The 15,356-nt window shown below is 38.7% G+C and overlaps 1 protein-coding gene across 3 annotated transcripts in view; it reads left to right on the forward strand.

Annotated features, from left to right (window-relative positions):
- SIN3A (SIN3 transcription regulator family member A) overlaps nt 1–12,106 on the forward strand; it is a 67,585-nt gene extending 55,479 nt beyond the window's left edge. For all 3 annotated transcript variants that reach the window (XM_074296934.1, XM_074296931.1, XM_074296933.1), the window contains exons 14-21: nt 120–303; nt 841–1,414; nt 4,296–4,465; nt 7,334–7,507; nt 8,636–8,728; nt 9,457–9,551; nt 10,103–10,310; nt 11,007–12,106. In XM_074296934.1, coding sequence (XP_074153035.1) covers nt 120–303; nt 841–1,414; nt 4,296–4,465; nt 7,334–7,507; nt 8,636–8,728; nt 9,457–9,551; nt 10,103–10,310; nt 11,007–11,237 — 1,729 coding nt within the window. In that variant the 3' untranslated portion in view covers nt 11,238–12,106. The remainder of the gene's footprint in view (nt 1–119; nt 304–840; nt 1,415–4,295; nt 4,466–7,333; nt 7,508–8,635; nt 8,729–9,456; nt 9,552–10,102; nt 10,311–11,006) is intronic.
- The last annotated feature ends 3,250 nt before the right edge of the window (nt 12,107–15,356 follow it).

Here is a 15,356-nt window from a genome sequence, read left to right on the forward strand (position 1 = left end):
GTCCTGAATAGATGATGGGGGATGGGTTAGAAAGAATTTCCTGGTGCCTTGATTGAGCCTTGGTAGTATGTGCTTACACTTGTTTGGTTCTTCTTATCTTTTGTTTTCATCCATCAAAGGTTGAAGATGAAAGAGGAGGAATGGAGAGAAGCTCAGAGAGGGTTCAACAAGGTCTGGAGGGAGCAAAATGAGAAGTATTACCTGAAGTCCCTAGACCACCAGGGAATCAACTTCAAACAAAACGACACCAAGGTCCTGAGGTCGAAGAGCTTACTCAATGAAATAGAGAGCATCTATGATGAAGTAAGCCAGGAATTGTCTTCTGCGAATGTCTTCTGCATCTGTGGTGTTAACTTGTGTGCAGCTGTATTAATAATCTGGGATTACATGTGAATTAGAGTGTGTGGCTTGGAAGAAACTTGCTTCCTTTACTCTACCCCATACTAACCAGAATTGACTTACAGAAGGATACCCCTTTTTTTAATCTGCTGACTGCATCCTAGTCTTAGAATTCCTTCTTCTAGGCTCTTCCTTTTTTAATCCATCCTACATGGTAGTGGCAGGCTCATTCTCTTGAAACCCCACTTTATATGCATCTCTTACAAGCCCTGCTCAGAAACTTTAATGTTTTCCCATTCTATCATAGTCACCCAGCAGACTACCTTTTTGGTCTTCTTAATTCTAGTAAGATACCCTTTAGTATTTACTCTTGTGTCCTTTTTGGATGGCAAGATAGTCTCATCTCTTCATGTTGTTGCGCAGTGGCCAGGACAGTATTGCCAGTGGCAAGCATCCAATGTGTAGCTGATGTGTGTTCTCTTTGTGTCTTTCCTACTTTAGAGGCAAGAGCAGGCTACAGAAGATAATTCTGGAGTCCCTGTTGGCCCACACCTTTCTCTCGCCTATGAAGACAAACAGATATTGGAAGATGCTGCTGCTTTGATTATCCATCATGTAAAGAGGCAAACAGGAATCCAAAAGGAAGACAAGTATAAAATCAAGCAGATCATGCATCATTTCATTCCAGATCTGCTCTTTGCCCAGAGAGGTGACCTCTCAGATGTAGAAGAGGAAGAGGAAGAAGAGATGGATGTGGATGAAGCTACAGGAGCTGCCAAAAAGCATAACGGGGTGGGCGGCAGCCCCCCCAAATCAAAGTTATTATTCAGCAACACAGCAGCTCAGAAGTTTCGTGGGATGGATGATGTCTACAATCTCTTCTATGTCAATAACAATTGGTATATCTTCCTAAGGCTACACCAGATTCTGTGCTTAAGGCTGCTGAGAATTTGTTCCCAAGCTGAGCGACAGATTGAAGAAGAAAACCGGGAAAGGGAATGGGAACGGGAAGTACTGGGGATAAAGCGGGACAAGAGTGACAGCCCAGCCATCCAGCTTAGGCTCAAAGAACCTAGTGAGTAGCTGTGGAGAGTGGGGAGGGAGTGGGGTGGGAGTTTCCAGGTGATTGCAATTGAATTGCTTTTTATTTGTGGAGCTTGGACAGGTGGATTAGTCATTTGTTCTTTTTTACCATTTTATTTTCCTATTAACAAGCACTTATTTTCTGCTCTTCTTATTCCTACTTTTTTTTTTTTTTTAAATAGCTTTTTATTTACAAGATATATGCAGGGGTAATTTTTCAGCATTGACAATTGCAAAATCTTTTTTTCCAACTTTTCCCCTCCTTCCACCCCCTTCCCCAGATGGCAGGTAGACCAATACATGTTAAATATGTTAAAGTATAAGTTAAATACAATATATGTATATATGTCCAAACAGTTATTTTGCTGTACAAAAGGAATCGGACTTTGAAATAGTGTACAATTAGCCTGTGAAGGAAATCAAAAATGCAGGTGGACAAAAATAGAGGGATTGGGAATCCTATGTAGTGGTTCATAGTCATCTTCCAGTTTTTTCACTGGGTGTAGCTGGTTCAGTTCATTACTGCTCTATTGGAACTGATTTGGTTCATCTCATTGTTGAAGAGGGCCACGTCCATCAGAATTGATCATTGTATAGTATTGTTGTTGAAGTTATAATGATCTCCTGGTCCTGCTCATTTCATTCAGCATCAGTTCATGTAAGTCTCTCTAGGCCTTTCTGAAATTCTCCTGTTGGTCATTTCTTACAGTAAAATAATATTCCATAATATTCATATGCCACAATTTATTCAGCCATTCTCCAACTGATGGGCATCCACTTAGTTTCCAGTTTTTTGCCACTACAAAGAAGGCTGCCACAAACATTTTTGCACACGTGGGTCCCTTTCCCTTCTTTAAAATCTCTTTGGGATATAAGCCCAGTAGTAGCACTGTTGGATCAAAGGGTTTTTATTCTTTTTCATTCCTAATTTTAAAAGGGGGGGGGGAACCCTTCTGAATATGCAGAGTAAAGCAAAAACATTCTCACAGTTCACATCCAGAAATGTATATCTGTGTATGTCTGTGTCTCAAAACCATTTCTTCTTTGTCTTTCGAAGGGTTGGACAGTTATTGTTGAATTCCGTCAGTTTTATTGCTGGTCATTCTCTTAGTGGCCATACCTCACTGGCTTTTTGAGGGATAAGGAGGCAATGTAAAATGCTTCTTTTGTTGCCTCTGCCAAGAGAGGAAAAACACTGGGCAGAGCTTAAACTTTATTGGGGCTTATGTCCTATATCAGTGAGAGTCACTTTCTTTCTTCTTAGTGAACAGGCCTTTTCCCTTTGAACAGTGCAGGGTACTGATCATGCCAAAGTTTCTTAGAGGATTTGGAAACAGAAATAAGGCTTGGGTAGGAAGATGTTTATTTTGCAAGTAAAGAAGAACATAAAGAAGACAATATGGGAGCAATCAAAGAAACAAAAAAGTTGAGGAAATTATGGAATTATAGAGGGGCTACAGTATTTTAACTTAAAAGGACACTATCTACATCCCATATCCCAAATTATACATTTAGTCTGCTAACCAAGATCCTTTCATAGGCCATTTTTGTGATCTTTATGCTCAGAAATCCCTTGACAGAATCATTCACTTTTGCCTGGGAAATAGACTTAGAAGGTTCTCATACATGCTCCGGGGATGATTCTTTTAATACATTACAGGTTAATGATAGTAGATTATTGCAAGGTAAATTAAGGTAGGATGTGGATTAGATTTAAGATCAAGTAACATCTAGCATTAATTGGAATTCTAAGATTGGATTAGTGATTCTAATTTTTATCTTATTTTCTACTGAGAAAGCTAATATAAGCCTTCTGTTTACATACCAGTATATATGGTTAGTGGCAAATCTCTTAGGATATTTCAATCTTGAAAACTAATACTTTTTCCACAGAGATAGACTTTAGTGTGATGTCTTGAGACAAAAGTACCACTTAATTTCAGGTTGGTTGTATTATTTATCAATCTATGTTTTTCTCTTTAGTATATCAGTTATTGCTCATGTCCAAATATTCTTTAAACTTTCATGTCTTTAAGACATTAACAATTTCTTATGTTAACTTGATTTTGCTTTTTACACACACACACACACACACACACACACACACACGCAGAGAAACCTAGGCTATTAAATGTCACCACAAATTTTCTTTCTTTCACCTTCTTTTATGTCTGGTTGTTGGTGAGCATCTGTTGGACAGCCATTTGATTCCTTTTCAGCCAGCAATGGGTGAAGGGATGCATTAGCAGTTTGTACTAATCAGTTAATTCATTTTGTAAAATGCATAATTGAAGATTTATCCTTAAGTAAAAGGACCCTGACAAACATATATGGAGACTGTCATTAAATGCAGATCACATCTTGCTGTCCTAGAGGATCTATCCGTTTTTTCCTTACTTTTTTCTCTCTGAAGCAGTCTCAACCTTTGAGTAATGTACTATCTTCCTGCCTTTCATATTTAGTTTGGAGTCAAACACTTTCCCCTGCATTAAAATAGCTTTTGAGCAATGATACATGTGGTAAATGCTGTATTAATATATAAGCCCAGGAAATAGCATTTTAATCGTGGGTAGATCTGAAAACTTGTTGCAGGCACTAAATACTTAGATATTTTTGGGCTCTCAGAAAGGCAATTAGCCCTGTCAGTAGCCAGCTTCATAAAATGTTCAGTCGTTTAATTTTAGAAGCTGGTATTTATTGCAGGATTACTCTTCTCGACCAGGCCAGAAAGGTTTTATATCCACCTGTTTAAGCATATCAGCTGTCTTGGGCCTTAGGGGTTGGGTGGCTTTGTTGAATTCTTCTGGGAAGTGCCTTGTCTTGGTATTTTGGGTACTGGACAAAATTTCAATCATCTGTTGCTTTTCCCACAGTGGATGTCGATGTTGAAGATTATTACCCAGCCTTCCTGGATATGGTACGGAGCCTCCTGGATGGCAACATAGACTCTTCACAGTATGAGGACTCCCTAAGAGAGATGTTCACTATTCATGCCTATATCGCCTTTACCATGGACAAATTGATCCAGAGTATTGTCAGACAGGTGAGAAAAGGACTGTCACTCCTTGATGAAGGCTGGAAAATGAGGGACAGTTTTTGACAAAGAGAGCTCTTGAACAGATAGAGGAGAAAAAGTTATACTTAGTAATCAAGGACAGAAGTTTCCTTTTAAAAAATAAAAGTTTTTGGAAGGCTTTTCCAGTGGTTCCAAAGCATGGGGGGAACTGTGGCTGTTATTATTAAAGGCGTTTTTTGGTCTCTTTTCTCAGATTATCAGTAAGATTTGTGTTCTGATTTGGGTGGTGGGGGTGTGTGTGTGTTTGTGTGTGTTTTTAAGTGGCATATGATTTATACTTTTTTGCCTTGGCCAAAGTTTTGGGGTTTTGTGCTTCATAGTATTAGCCTTAATCATTTAAATGTCTTACCAGTCCCAGCCCATCCCACAATCTGCCTTGCTAGTAGGCCTGGAGGGTGAGTGTATCCAGCTGGTCTGGTGGGCTTTCCCCATGTGTGTAAAGCTATTCTCTTAAGATAGATTTAGTTCCTTCTTCTTGCATTTTAGTATTTGAAATTTATTGGAAATAAATTTATAACAGATGTATGTTTTTCCTCCTTATCTAATTTCACTGTGGTTCACTTTATTTTGGCATGTTATGCACTCAACAGGCTCCATATTCTTGCCCTTTATTTGTAGCAGACATCTACTTAGCATGAGTCAGATGTAGGCCTTACGTTTCCTACTTCATTTTCTATTACTCTTTAAAATTGTTCATCGTTATATGATTCTTTCATTCACATACACACACACCTGTTTTTAATTCTTTTCTCATTCCAATTTATGTCCTTTCCCAAAGCTTCACCTGTATGTATGAACCATCATCTTTTTTTGAACTTTTATCACTTGTATCTTTTTCCTTTGTTTTTTTCATTTCCTTTTTCTCTATTGGATCTATTTTACTTCCATGTTGAAAATTTCTACCTTGAAAAATCTTCATCGCTTTCTTTTTCCTTCCTACCTTTGTTTTTTGATACTGATCTCATCACGCATTCATCCATAATACCCTTTGCATGCTGGTTCCTGTTCTAACTGCTCAGCAGGAGATCTGAGCTTTCATCACTAAATAGAAGTAACCGCTAAGAAGACTAGTATTTCCTCAAAGAGCTTCCGTGCTATTGTTTTGCATTTGATTTGCTAAGAATATGATAAAGCTAGTTTAATAAATATCAGTAGTGAAAGAGCTCTTCATGATGGCCTTTATAAAAAGTGATGATGTTTATTTCTTTATTTTGAAAAAAAGACTAGACTCATAGTGGAGAAATGCATCTTGTAGCAATAAAGTTTTAGAAGGAAAGAACTTAAACTGGCTACTTATCTACAGGGTTTGGGCTCTTGTTTTGGTCAGTTTCCATCTTGAGTATTGATTTGGCATCATTTTAATCTAATAGTGGCAATTAGAAGATGGGGAAACAGGTCCAGAAGGTGACCGTAGTAAGTTACAGAATGATTATAGACTATTTTAAAGTCTTAGAACGTCCCACGGGGACCTTGAGAAGCCATCTAGTCCAGCCCAGATATTTTTACAGATGAGGAAGCAGGCCCAAGACTAAAAGGAGCAAACATCGGGCAGAATTTGAATATACAATCTGGCTCATTGCAGAATTAAATCCAAATCTTTTGACTCTAAATTCAGTGTTTCTACTATTCCATGCTTCTGCTTATATGTTCTAAGGATACTTGAGCCCTTCTCAGCTTCTCAGAGATGTATAATTGCCATCTAGTATTTGCTGGTTAGGTCCAGATTTGAAGATTATATCTTTCTCTATCACCCATGTTGGAGATAACTGATAGTTTCTCTTTATCTCCTAGAATTTATACTTTATTTTGTTGTGAATTAAAAGTATTCTTTAAAATAATTATTCCTATTGTTTTATTTTTATAAAAGTCTTGAGTTATTACAATTATTGCCACTACAAGAAAAACTGTTTTCTATCAGTAGGAAAGCTTCTTGAGAATCAAACTGTTGCAAAGTATTAAAACAATCAAGAATGTTACTTTGTGCTTTTAGCTTTTCTCTCACTTTCCTCCATTGTCTGAATTTTCCACTCATAGCTTTTAATTTCAAAATGAAAATACTTAAGGTGGTGGAATATAGCTAATAATATTCTGTAATATCCAGACTACCTTTCTGGAGGTCCTTTGGACAGGCCTTGGTCTCAGCAGAATAGTCACCATGAGGATAGTAAGGAATAGAGTCTAAAATCTTCATTCTCTCCTTCACAGTCTGTTTACTTTGACTGAGCCCTTAAATACCCTATTACATTGCATCATTACAGCATACTGAACATGTGTGATCTAGAGTGATTATATTATTATATCATACTAGACATGTGAACTAGAGAATCATTATCTTATCAGTCACACTGAGTAAACATCTTGTTGTTAAGTATCCTTGTTTCAAGTATACTTCTCCAGAGTTCTGGCCCTTTACATATTCCATAAGATTCTAACCGCCATAATCAACAAAGATAGGATTAAATGAGGCAGTCATTCCAACTATTAATCATTGTCTGAATGTCTGCTATGGTTGTCCTTAACTAAATGCAGAGTTGATTTATGTTAAGTGCTCTATTCCGTTGTCCTATCAGCTTTTCTTTTCTGAAGACACTTCAAGATTTGGCTTAACTTCATTGGTTTTTCTTCCACAATAATAATGTAGTTCTTATAGAATTTTATTTTTTCCTTTGCTTTTGCTTTTTTTCTTTTTTGAAGCAAACTTTTGAGTTCCTCAGACAAAATGAGAAAGAAGAGGTTGAATGAATGTGAGAAAAGTAGAATTGTTAACTTAGCACATTATGTGATCCATGTTTTGAAATTGTTTTTCCTTAAATCTTTTCTCTTTGCACCTTCTAGCTCCAGCACATTGTAAGTGATGAGATTTGTGTGCAAGTGACTGACCTCTACTTATCAGAAAACAGCAACAGTGCCACAGGTGGCACCCTAAATACACAAACCTCTCGAACCGTCATGGAATCCACATATCAGCGTAAAGCAGAGCAGCTCATGTCAGATGAGAACTGCTTTAAGGTGAGAGCTCTCCTCTGAAACTTAACACTCCTAGGACGGGCGGCAGGAGAAGCCCAAATAAAGGAATTATTTGGTCCTCATGGACCTGGGTTGATTCACTTGAATGATTTGCCCCCACACTGTCAATATAATAACATGAGTTCTTTCACTTGTATAGTGCATAATAACTTTTAGAGTGTTTTACATTGATCTAATTTGATTTTTGGACCAACTGTCAAGTAATTCCTTCAAAGATTATTCCTTACTTGATTGGTGATGTGAGGAGTAGTGACCTCAGCCGCCAAGTAGCAAAGCTAGAACTTTTGGCCATGTTTGTCTTCTGGTCCTCCATACCATACCATACTCCCCTTCCTTGCAGGAAGATGGAATTCTTAATGTTTGGTGTAGCTTAAGCTTTTTCCAATCTTGAATGCCCAGCACTGTGTTAATCATTTGCCTGATTTCATGTTCTAACCCTGGGAAAAATCTATAAAAAGTCAAAAGAATTTACCCTTCATGATTTATATGAATAAGAATCTTTCTTAAGATCTTATGCATGTCTTGAAGTAATGTGATGGGGTCAAAATCTGCCACAATCCTTTTGAGTGAGTGGATTCGTACAAGTAGAGTTGTAAAAGGATATGTCTACATGTCCTTAATTAGGATTTTTAGCATTCACCTCTCTTGATTTGTTTTTGCCTACTAGTTGATTTTAGAAACTGGAGTGGGGACAATCACTTTCTGACTCACTGGGTTATTAGCTTCTATCAGCATTTTCATACAAGTCATCTAGAGATGATTATGTTACTCATTGGGTTCATCTTGTTCCTTCAGTGAACTTTACTGTTACATGAGCATTCTTAGAGTTAAGAAAAATAGCTGGTAGTAAACTTGGAGCTGGACCTACTCTGTATTTTAAATATTCTAACATTAGAACTTGTTATTAACTTCCTTAACTTTTTTTCTGTGTGAGACAAGAGACCATACCCAGGGGGCAGGGGCAGGGGCAGGGGTGGGGGAGAGAAAGGGGAGAAAAAAGTCAATTGGCTTGTAAGTAGTCTTTAAATTCCAATGCTCTTTTCTCTGTCCCAGGACACTTCACCTTTTGGGATAGTCCATTTCTTAATTCTCTGTGCCTCTCCCTTGTAGCTCATGTTCATTCAGAGCCGAGGTCAAGTTCAGCTGACAATCGAGCTGCTAGACACAGAGGAAGAGAACTCGGATGACCCTGTGGAGGCAGAGGTAGGAGATCATCACCCAGAGGTCTTCTTGGGGACGTCTGTATTTGTCATGTGCTCCCCCCAAGGCTACCAAACTTTGGGCTGTCCTTGCTTGTGTCCTGTGGTATGACTTTTATCCCTTCCTCACCTGCCACAGCTGTCACTCTTTGCAAGAGCTTAACATGGTGACATGATAAGGTGTAAGTCACTTCCATCAGACTTGCTAAAGGACAAGATTCCTCAGGAGATGCTTTGGGTTCTCCATGAGCCTCAACTCAGCCTTTCTGAATTTTTCTATCTGTGAAAAGGGGTTGGGCCAGATTTTTTCCAAAATCCTATCCAGTATGATCTTATTGACTAAAGCTTGATGGTATGAATACCTTATGCACACATCTCCTGGAAATATAAGTGCTTAAATGAAATAATTCTTCCAGTTGTTTTTACACACACACACACACACACACACACACACACACACACACACACACACACACACACACACACACACTCTGCTTTCATTAATAGCAGCAGGTAAGGGAAAAACCTCATTTAAATTTTCATATGAGAAAAGGAAAAAACGCTAAAGATGGTATTTTCTATCACAACTAATAAATTTTATGTCTGTTTAATATTAAAATTTTGAAGTGAACAGATTTTGGACATTTCTAGAACATTTATGAAATTATGGCAACAAAATTTGAATAATGACACTTTTCCAAAACAATTCTTTCTTTTGCATGCTACTTATAGCGATGGTCAGACTATGTTGAGCGCTATGTGAACTCAGATACTACCTCCCCAGAACTCAGAGAGCATCTGGCCCAGAAGCCAGTATTTCTGCCAAGGTGAGTGAAGCCCGTTATGTTTGGTAAAGGACATGAAAACTGTACTGATCAAAATAGAGTGGATGTCATTCAGGAATGTGAAACTAGACACATTAAATAACTGACTGACTCCTTGTTTTTTCATTTATTCTTTAAATTAACCTACTTCTTGACGTGCTTTTTGTTATTAAAATTTTTATTGCTCTTACCCAAAGAAATTCATGTCTCCCAGAAGGGAGATGAGCAATTCAGGCATTTCACAAGCTCAGTATTTTCAGGATGGCTTGCTTTTTATAGCTGATCAGAAGCATGTATTTCTGATGCTGTCTTGCTTGACCAGGTATGGAATCCAAGGCCTGAGACATCTGCATTCTTTGTGTTGACAATAGAGCCTCCAAAGAGGGATTCCAGCTAAGTGTGGGCTGTTTGGTTTTTTCATCATTAGTGACCTTTAGTGTTTGACATTTGACAGGCTATTCTGAAGTGAGCCAGGTGACCCAGTGCCCAGGTAGCCTCTCCAAAGGTGCTTCCAGGACAAAAGCTAATCCTAGAAGGGATTCTTTGGTTTGCAGGAATCTAAGGCGGATCCGTAAATGTCAGCGTGGACGGGAACAGCAAGAGAAGGAAGGCAAAGATGGAAACAGCAAGAAGAGCATGGAAAATGTGGAGAGCTTGGACAAGCTGGAGTGCCGATTCAAACTGAATTCTTATAAAATGGTATATGTGATCAAATCAGAAGACTACATGTACCGCAGGACGGCTCTGCTACGTGCTCAGCAGGTGAGGGCAGAAGGAACCTGGGACCTCCCTGCAGGTGCAAATCAGCTTCCTTCACTCCTCCAGCTGTTTCATTCCTAATCCCTTCTTAATTGGGGGAGAAGCTTTTATAGTGGCTGGGGAGAAGGTTCAGAGAAAAGAGAAGATCAATTGGTATGTTTACTGTGACCCTCTTAGAAGACTTCAGTTCTCTCATTTATATGGTATATGGGTCATGGGGTTGAATCAGATGAGTTCAGATCTCTTCCAGTCCAATTGATTTGAGCTGAGTTTATCACTTGGGAAGCTTTTTTATTAATTAAGCATTTTTGTGGCAAATATCGCACTAAGCAATAACAACATGGAGACCTTGTGAGGCATCTTGGAAAGCGTTAAGGCAGAGAGCAATTGTTTATCCCTATCTGGGTGCCTCTAGAGCCTGAGTTCACAGTGCCTATTAGGGATTCCCAGCCAAGGAAGGAACATCTAAATGGTGCTAGGGGCAAACAGAACAAGTGGTAGAAGGTTTGGTTATTAACAAGTGTTGGTGTGAGGGTCTTACACCGACTCAAGCTATCATGGAGCAGATGTTGTACTGTTGAGAAGTCTGGTCAGCATTTTCTACTTTGATCTTAGTCATGAGGTTTTTAAAAGGAAGAGGGTCAGTTTAACTGTTTCCAAAGATGTTTGTGCTAAACTCATCTTTTATCTTCTTGGCAGTCCCATGAACGAGTAAGCAAGCGGCTGCACCAACGGTTCCAGGCTTGGGTGGACAAATGGACCAAGGAACATGTAACCCGTGAAATGGCAGCTGAGACCAACAAATGGCTGATGGGTGAAGGGCTGGAGGGCTTGGTGCCCTGCACTACCACCTGTGACACAGAGACCCTACACTTTGTGAGCATTAACAAGTATCGTGTCAAATACGGCACAATATTCAAGACGCCCTAACTCCCCAGAATGGATGTGTGGTGTGTGTGTCCCCGCGCATCAAGGATTCAAGCACGATGCCTTTCAGACCTCACTGTGTCTCTGTAACGTGGCCACCTGACTAGTGGGCAGCTGGTACAGCCTCTCCCCAGCGGGCTAATGTTTGGGAACATGGATCCATTTTAAACCTAAGTGGGACTTCTCTTTCCCAGGGGTCTGGGACTCCCCTGCTGAGGATCTCGCAGGCATGGACAAATGCGGTTTTGCTCGCCCACCCCAGCGGTGCTGAGCCCTTATTCCCCACAGCCTGGGCATTGAATGAGCAAACCGGACACTGTATGTGCTCAATTGGATGGGGAGCATTGGGAAGACTGATGAGAAAGGACTTTTGTGTTCAGAGATGTTCTAAACCATGAAGCACCCCACCCTCCCCCACCCCCCAAACCAGATTTCTTTGGTTCATTCACATCCAGCCAGATCATCCACAGGGTAATTGGGCTTTGGGAGCATCTGTGGATTTGTTTCTTGATGATCGCCCTGCCTCTCATGCCTTCCTCTCTTGTCTTCTGGCCCCCAAGGTCAAATCAGTTGGTCCTTTTTAGCTCCAGTGGAACTGTTTTGTACCTGCTTGTTTACTAGTCTAGCCTAGTGCCATCCACCAGCTTTTCTCACACACACTCTTGCACATAGAGAAAGTTTTAACGTGATTCTCCTCCCCCCTTCTTTTTTTGTAAATAATGTACATACTGTCAATTTTTTTTTATTAAAGGAAATATGCTTTGATGTGCTAGCATAACTGTTCTAGCTTCTTGTGTACCACAGTACCGGGTGGCTTCAGATTTAGTCTTTACAAACAGATGTACAAAACATTTATTACACTTTTTACCAAAGGGAGTTATCATTGTAGTGCTTTTGTGTGAAACTTCTTCCCTTCCTTTTTTTTTTTTTTTTTTTTTTTTTTTAAATAAAGCTTGCTTCCTACTTGAGGAAAAACATTCTCAACCCCTGGCCTGGTTAGAAAGACACTATTTTAACACTCAGTTTTGGCAAATGCTATCAGTTCAATGGCTTCAAATACCAGAGGGAAATGAAAATTTTTATTTTAAATGATCAAAACCAGGACATACAACAAAGCAGTTCAAGCAGTATGCCTCCAGTGTAAAGTTTCTGTCTTAACCAAAAGAAGTTTCATTCTTTTAAAAAGTTAACTTTAGCATCAGCTTTGTCTTCCAGTTCAGAAACCCTTCACTTTGGGGAATATTCCAAGCTACACCATTTGGTTATGTTCACTTTTTTATTTCTTTTCAATATTGGGGAGTGGGGAGAGTGAACATCTTAAGTACCAAACCAGTATTTGCAAGAACTTTCTTGAGTATGCATGTTTGTGCCTGTGTATATTCCAGAGAGAGAGTATATGTGTGTATTTGTATGGAGGTGGTGAGTGCTTTTATATAAAGAAGGCTTGGAAGTTGAGAGAAATTGTGTGATACAGTTCAATAGAAACAATCACAAATGGGATTATATTTTTTTTAATTATAGAAGTTTAAACCTGTAATACTGCAGGTGTTTAAATGTGAGTGTAATTTTGAAGTGGTTTTGAATTTTGAACTTCAACCAAGACCCACACCAAACACTATAGCACCTGGCCACGATGCTTTAGTATTTTTGTGGCTTTCAGCTTCCTGGCCCTGGAGTTTAATAGTCTTCCAAGAAGTAAACATTGTTGTGGGAGTGGTAGGGGATTCAGAATTGGAGACAGGCCTCTCTGTGCATATGAAACTTTGCTGTTTTTATTTTATTTAAAATATTTTTGTCTTAAAAATGTGGGCAAGGGGTGCAGGTGGAAAGAAGTGGATCCACAGTATAGAAGAAACAATCCTTCCCTGAACGCCTTAGCTGGTGGAAAGGTTTGAGAAAGGGACCTGGATTATGTGATTGAGGGTGGACTAGAGAACTTCCTGCAGAGAGAAGGAAGGGTGGTCTGATGGTTTGGTTCTTACACCAGGTGGGGGTGGTGGAATAAGGCCCTACATCTACTCAGGAAGGGGCTTTGGGGGTATAGCATCCCCTGCACCTGATTTTTTTTTTTTTATATATATATATATATATATATACATACATACATAACACAAACAAAAGAACATTTTATTTTTAAATATGTAGATAAACATAAGAAGGCCTTGTGCAAGCAAGGTTGGGTAATACACTTGGCTTTTTCATTCTTCCTAATGTCTAACATTGGAGCTCCAAGCTCTGTTTGTAGCCTGTAAGATAGCAAAATTTTCCTTTTATTTTAAATCACTTTTTGTATTCTGTACTGTGACTTTGGCCACATTTCTGTGTGATTTCTATAAAAAATGTTGTAAACTTGACTGTAGTGCAGTAATTCCATTAAAATATCAGGGCTAAGTGTGGTGTATACATATATATTTTTTCTTCTGGTTTCCCAGTAGGGAGAAAAAACTGCCAAGGTTACCTTCATTTCAATTCAAGTGAAGATGAAGTTGGAGGTTTGTATCAAAAACCTTGAATTTCATTTCCCAAAATTCCCAAACATCCTTATTTCTTCTGGGTAGGAAAACTCATGTATTATGTATCTACTGTTATATTTGGATTATTGTGTTAGAATTTCATACTCTTGTTTTCTAGTCTTGGTTACAAGCTACACACACACACACACACACACACACGCAAAACAATGCATGAAATTGGAAGAATGAGTCCAGTTTGTTGAAGGAAAAAGCATTGTCCTTCCTATTCACACACAGAAAGATCAGCTTTTGGTTAGATTTGTTTCAGCAAGTCAAGGGAGATGGGGTTACATTTTTTTGATAAATAACTGCATTACTTAAAAATGTAGTATTTCATGAGTATGGCAGCTTCCGTTGATGCAAAGAATAGTCTTCTTTACTTTTAGTAGTTTAAAAAAAAGTTACCTAGTGGCCAGACTTCTTTTAGTGAGCCTTCTTGAACTGATGCCAGATCTTTTATTGGCCTGGCTGACTCATACTCACAATCCATTTTGGAAGAACGTGGTACTCTGTTAGCATCTTTTAAAGAAAAGGGTCATTTCTCTGTGCTGTGGTTGAAAATCTTAAAGAAACATTGTTCTAAAACAAAGATTTGTTGGACAATGAATGAAAATCCAATGGCTAATAGCTTTTGTTTGAAAAATAGCATGGGAATATAGTGAAGTGCTCTAACTTAGTGGAGTATTATTCATGCCCATCTGCAGATCTTATGGTTAATATTATTTCATCTTTTTTGAGCTGTGTTTATTTCATACCACCACTGATATGTAGATAATACTACCATAACATAGGCAAGGTAATGTTTCTGAGCTAGAGATTCCTATTACCAGATACTTGTTACAGGTATTGTGGTTCATTTAACCTTGGTGGAGTAGTATTCTCATTCCCAAGTATATGCAAAAGCTACTGTTACTTGGGACTGACTGAAACCTAAGCAAGCCAAGATGGAAGGACTGATCACTGAGGGGCCTGGCTAATTTTGGGAGGATTCTCATTAAGTAAACATGGGAGAAAAAGTGGTTTGAGTATGGCGACATTCTTATCCCAACATAGGAACTTTGATTTGAGATTTAGAATTAAATGTGGGGAACTGGAACTGACTTTAAATATCTCCTTTCTCCCTTTTATAAATAATGAAACAGGATTAAGTAACTAATAAGGTCATATATGTATATAATGACAATGGGTTTTTTTGATGTTTAGTAAAATAAGGATAAAAGAAATGTTGGCCACTTGTTAATCACCAGCTTTCTGTAAATAGATTGTGCTTGGCCTTTATACATCACAGTAGAGGGATAGAGATGAAAAGCTGCAGTAAAGGAAATGCCTATTATCAATCATCTTCAACCTACTTTTTTGCTTAAGGATCTTAATTTGTCTATATGGGACATTAAAACATCTATCACTGCCCTGTTTGTTCCCAGGTACTAACATGAAGAAAAGGCTGCCCCCCAAAAAAGATTGTCATTTTGAGCTCCTCAGATTTAGCATCTGGAGAGAAGCCAGAACAACTTGAAGAAGGACTTCTTACTAGAAACTGGCAATCTTTAGTGGAGAAAATATGACACGTGGATTAACAAACCTGTCCAAGATGTTTAAATACTTCCTA

Source organism: Sminthopsis crassicaudata, chromosome 2 (assembly GCF_048593235.1).
Source record: "Sminthopsis crassicaudata isolate SCR6 chromosome 2, ASM4859323v1, whole genome shotgun sequence".
Taxonomy (NCBI): domain Eukaryota; kingdom Metazoa; phylum Chordata; class Mammalia; order Dasyuromorphia; family Dasyuridae; genus Sminthopsis; species Sminthopsis crassicaudata.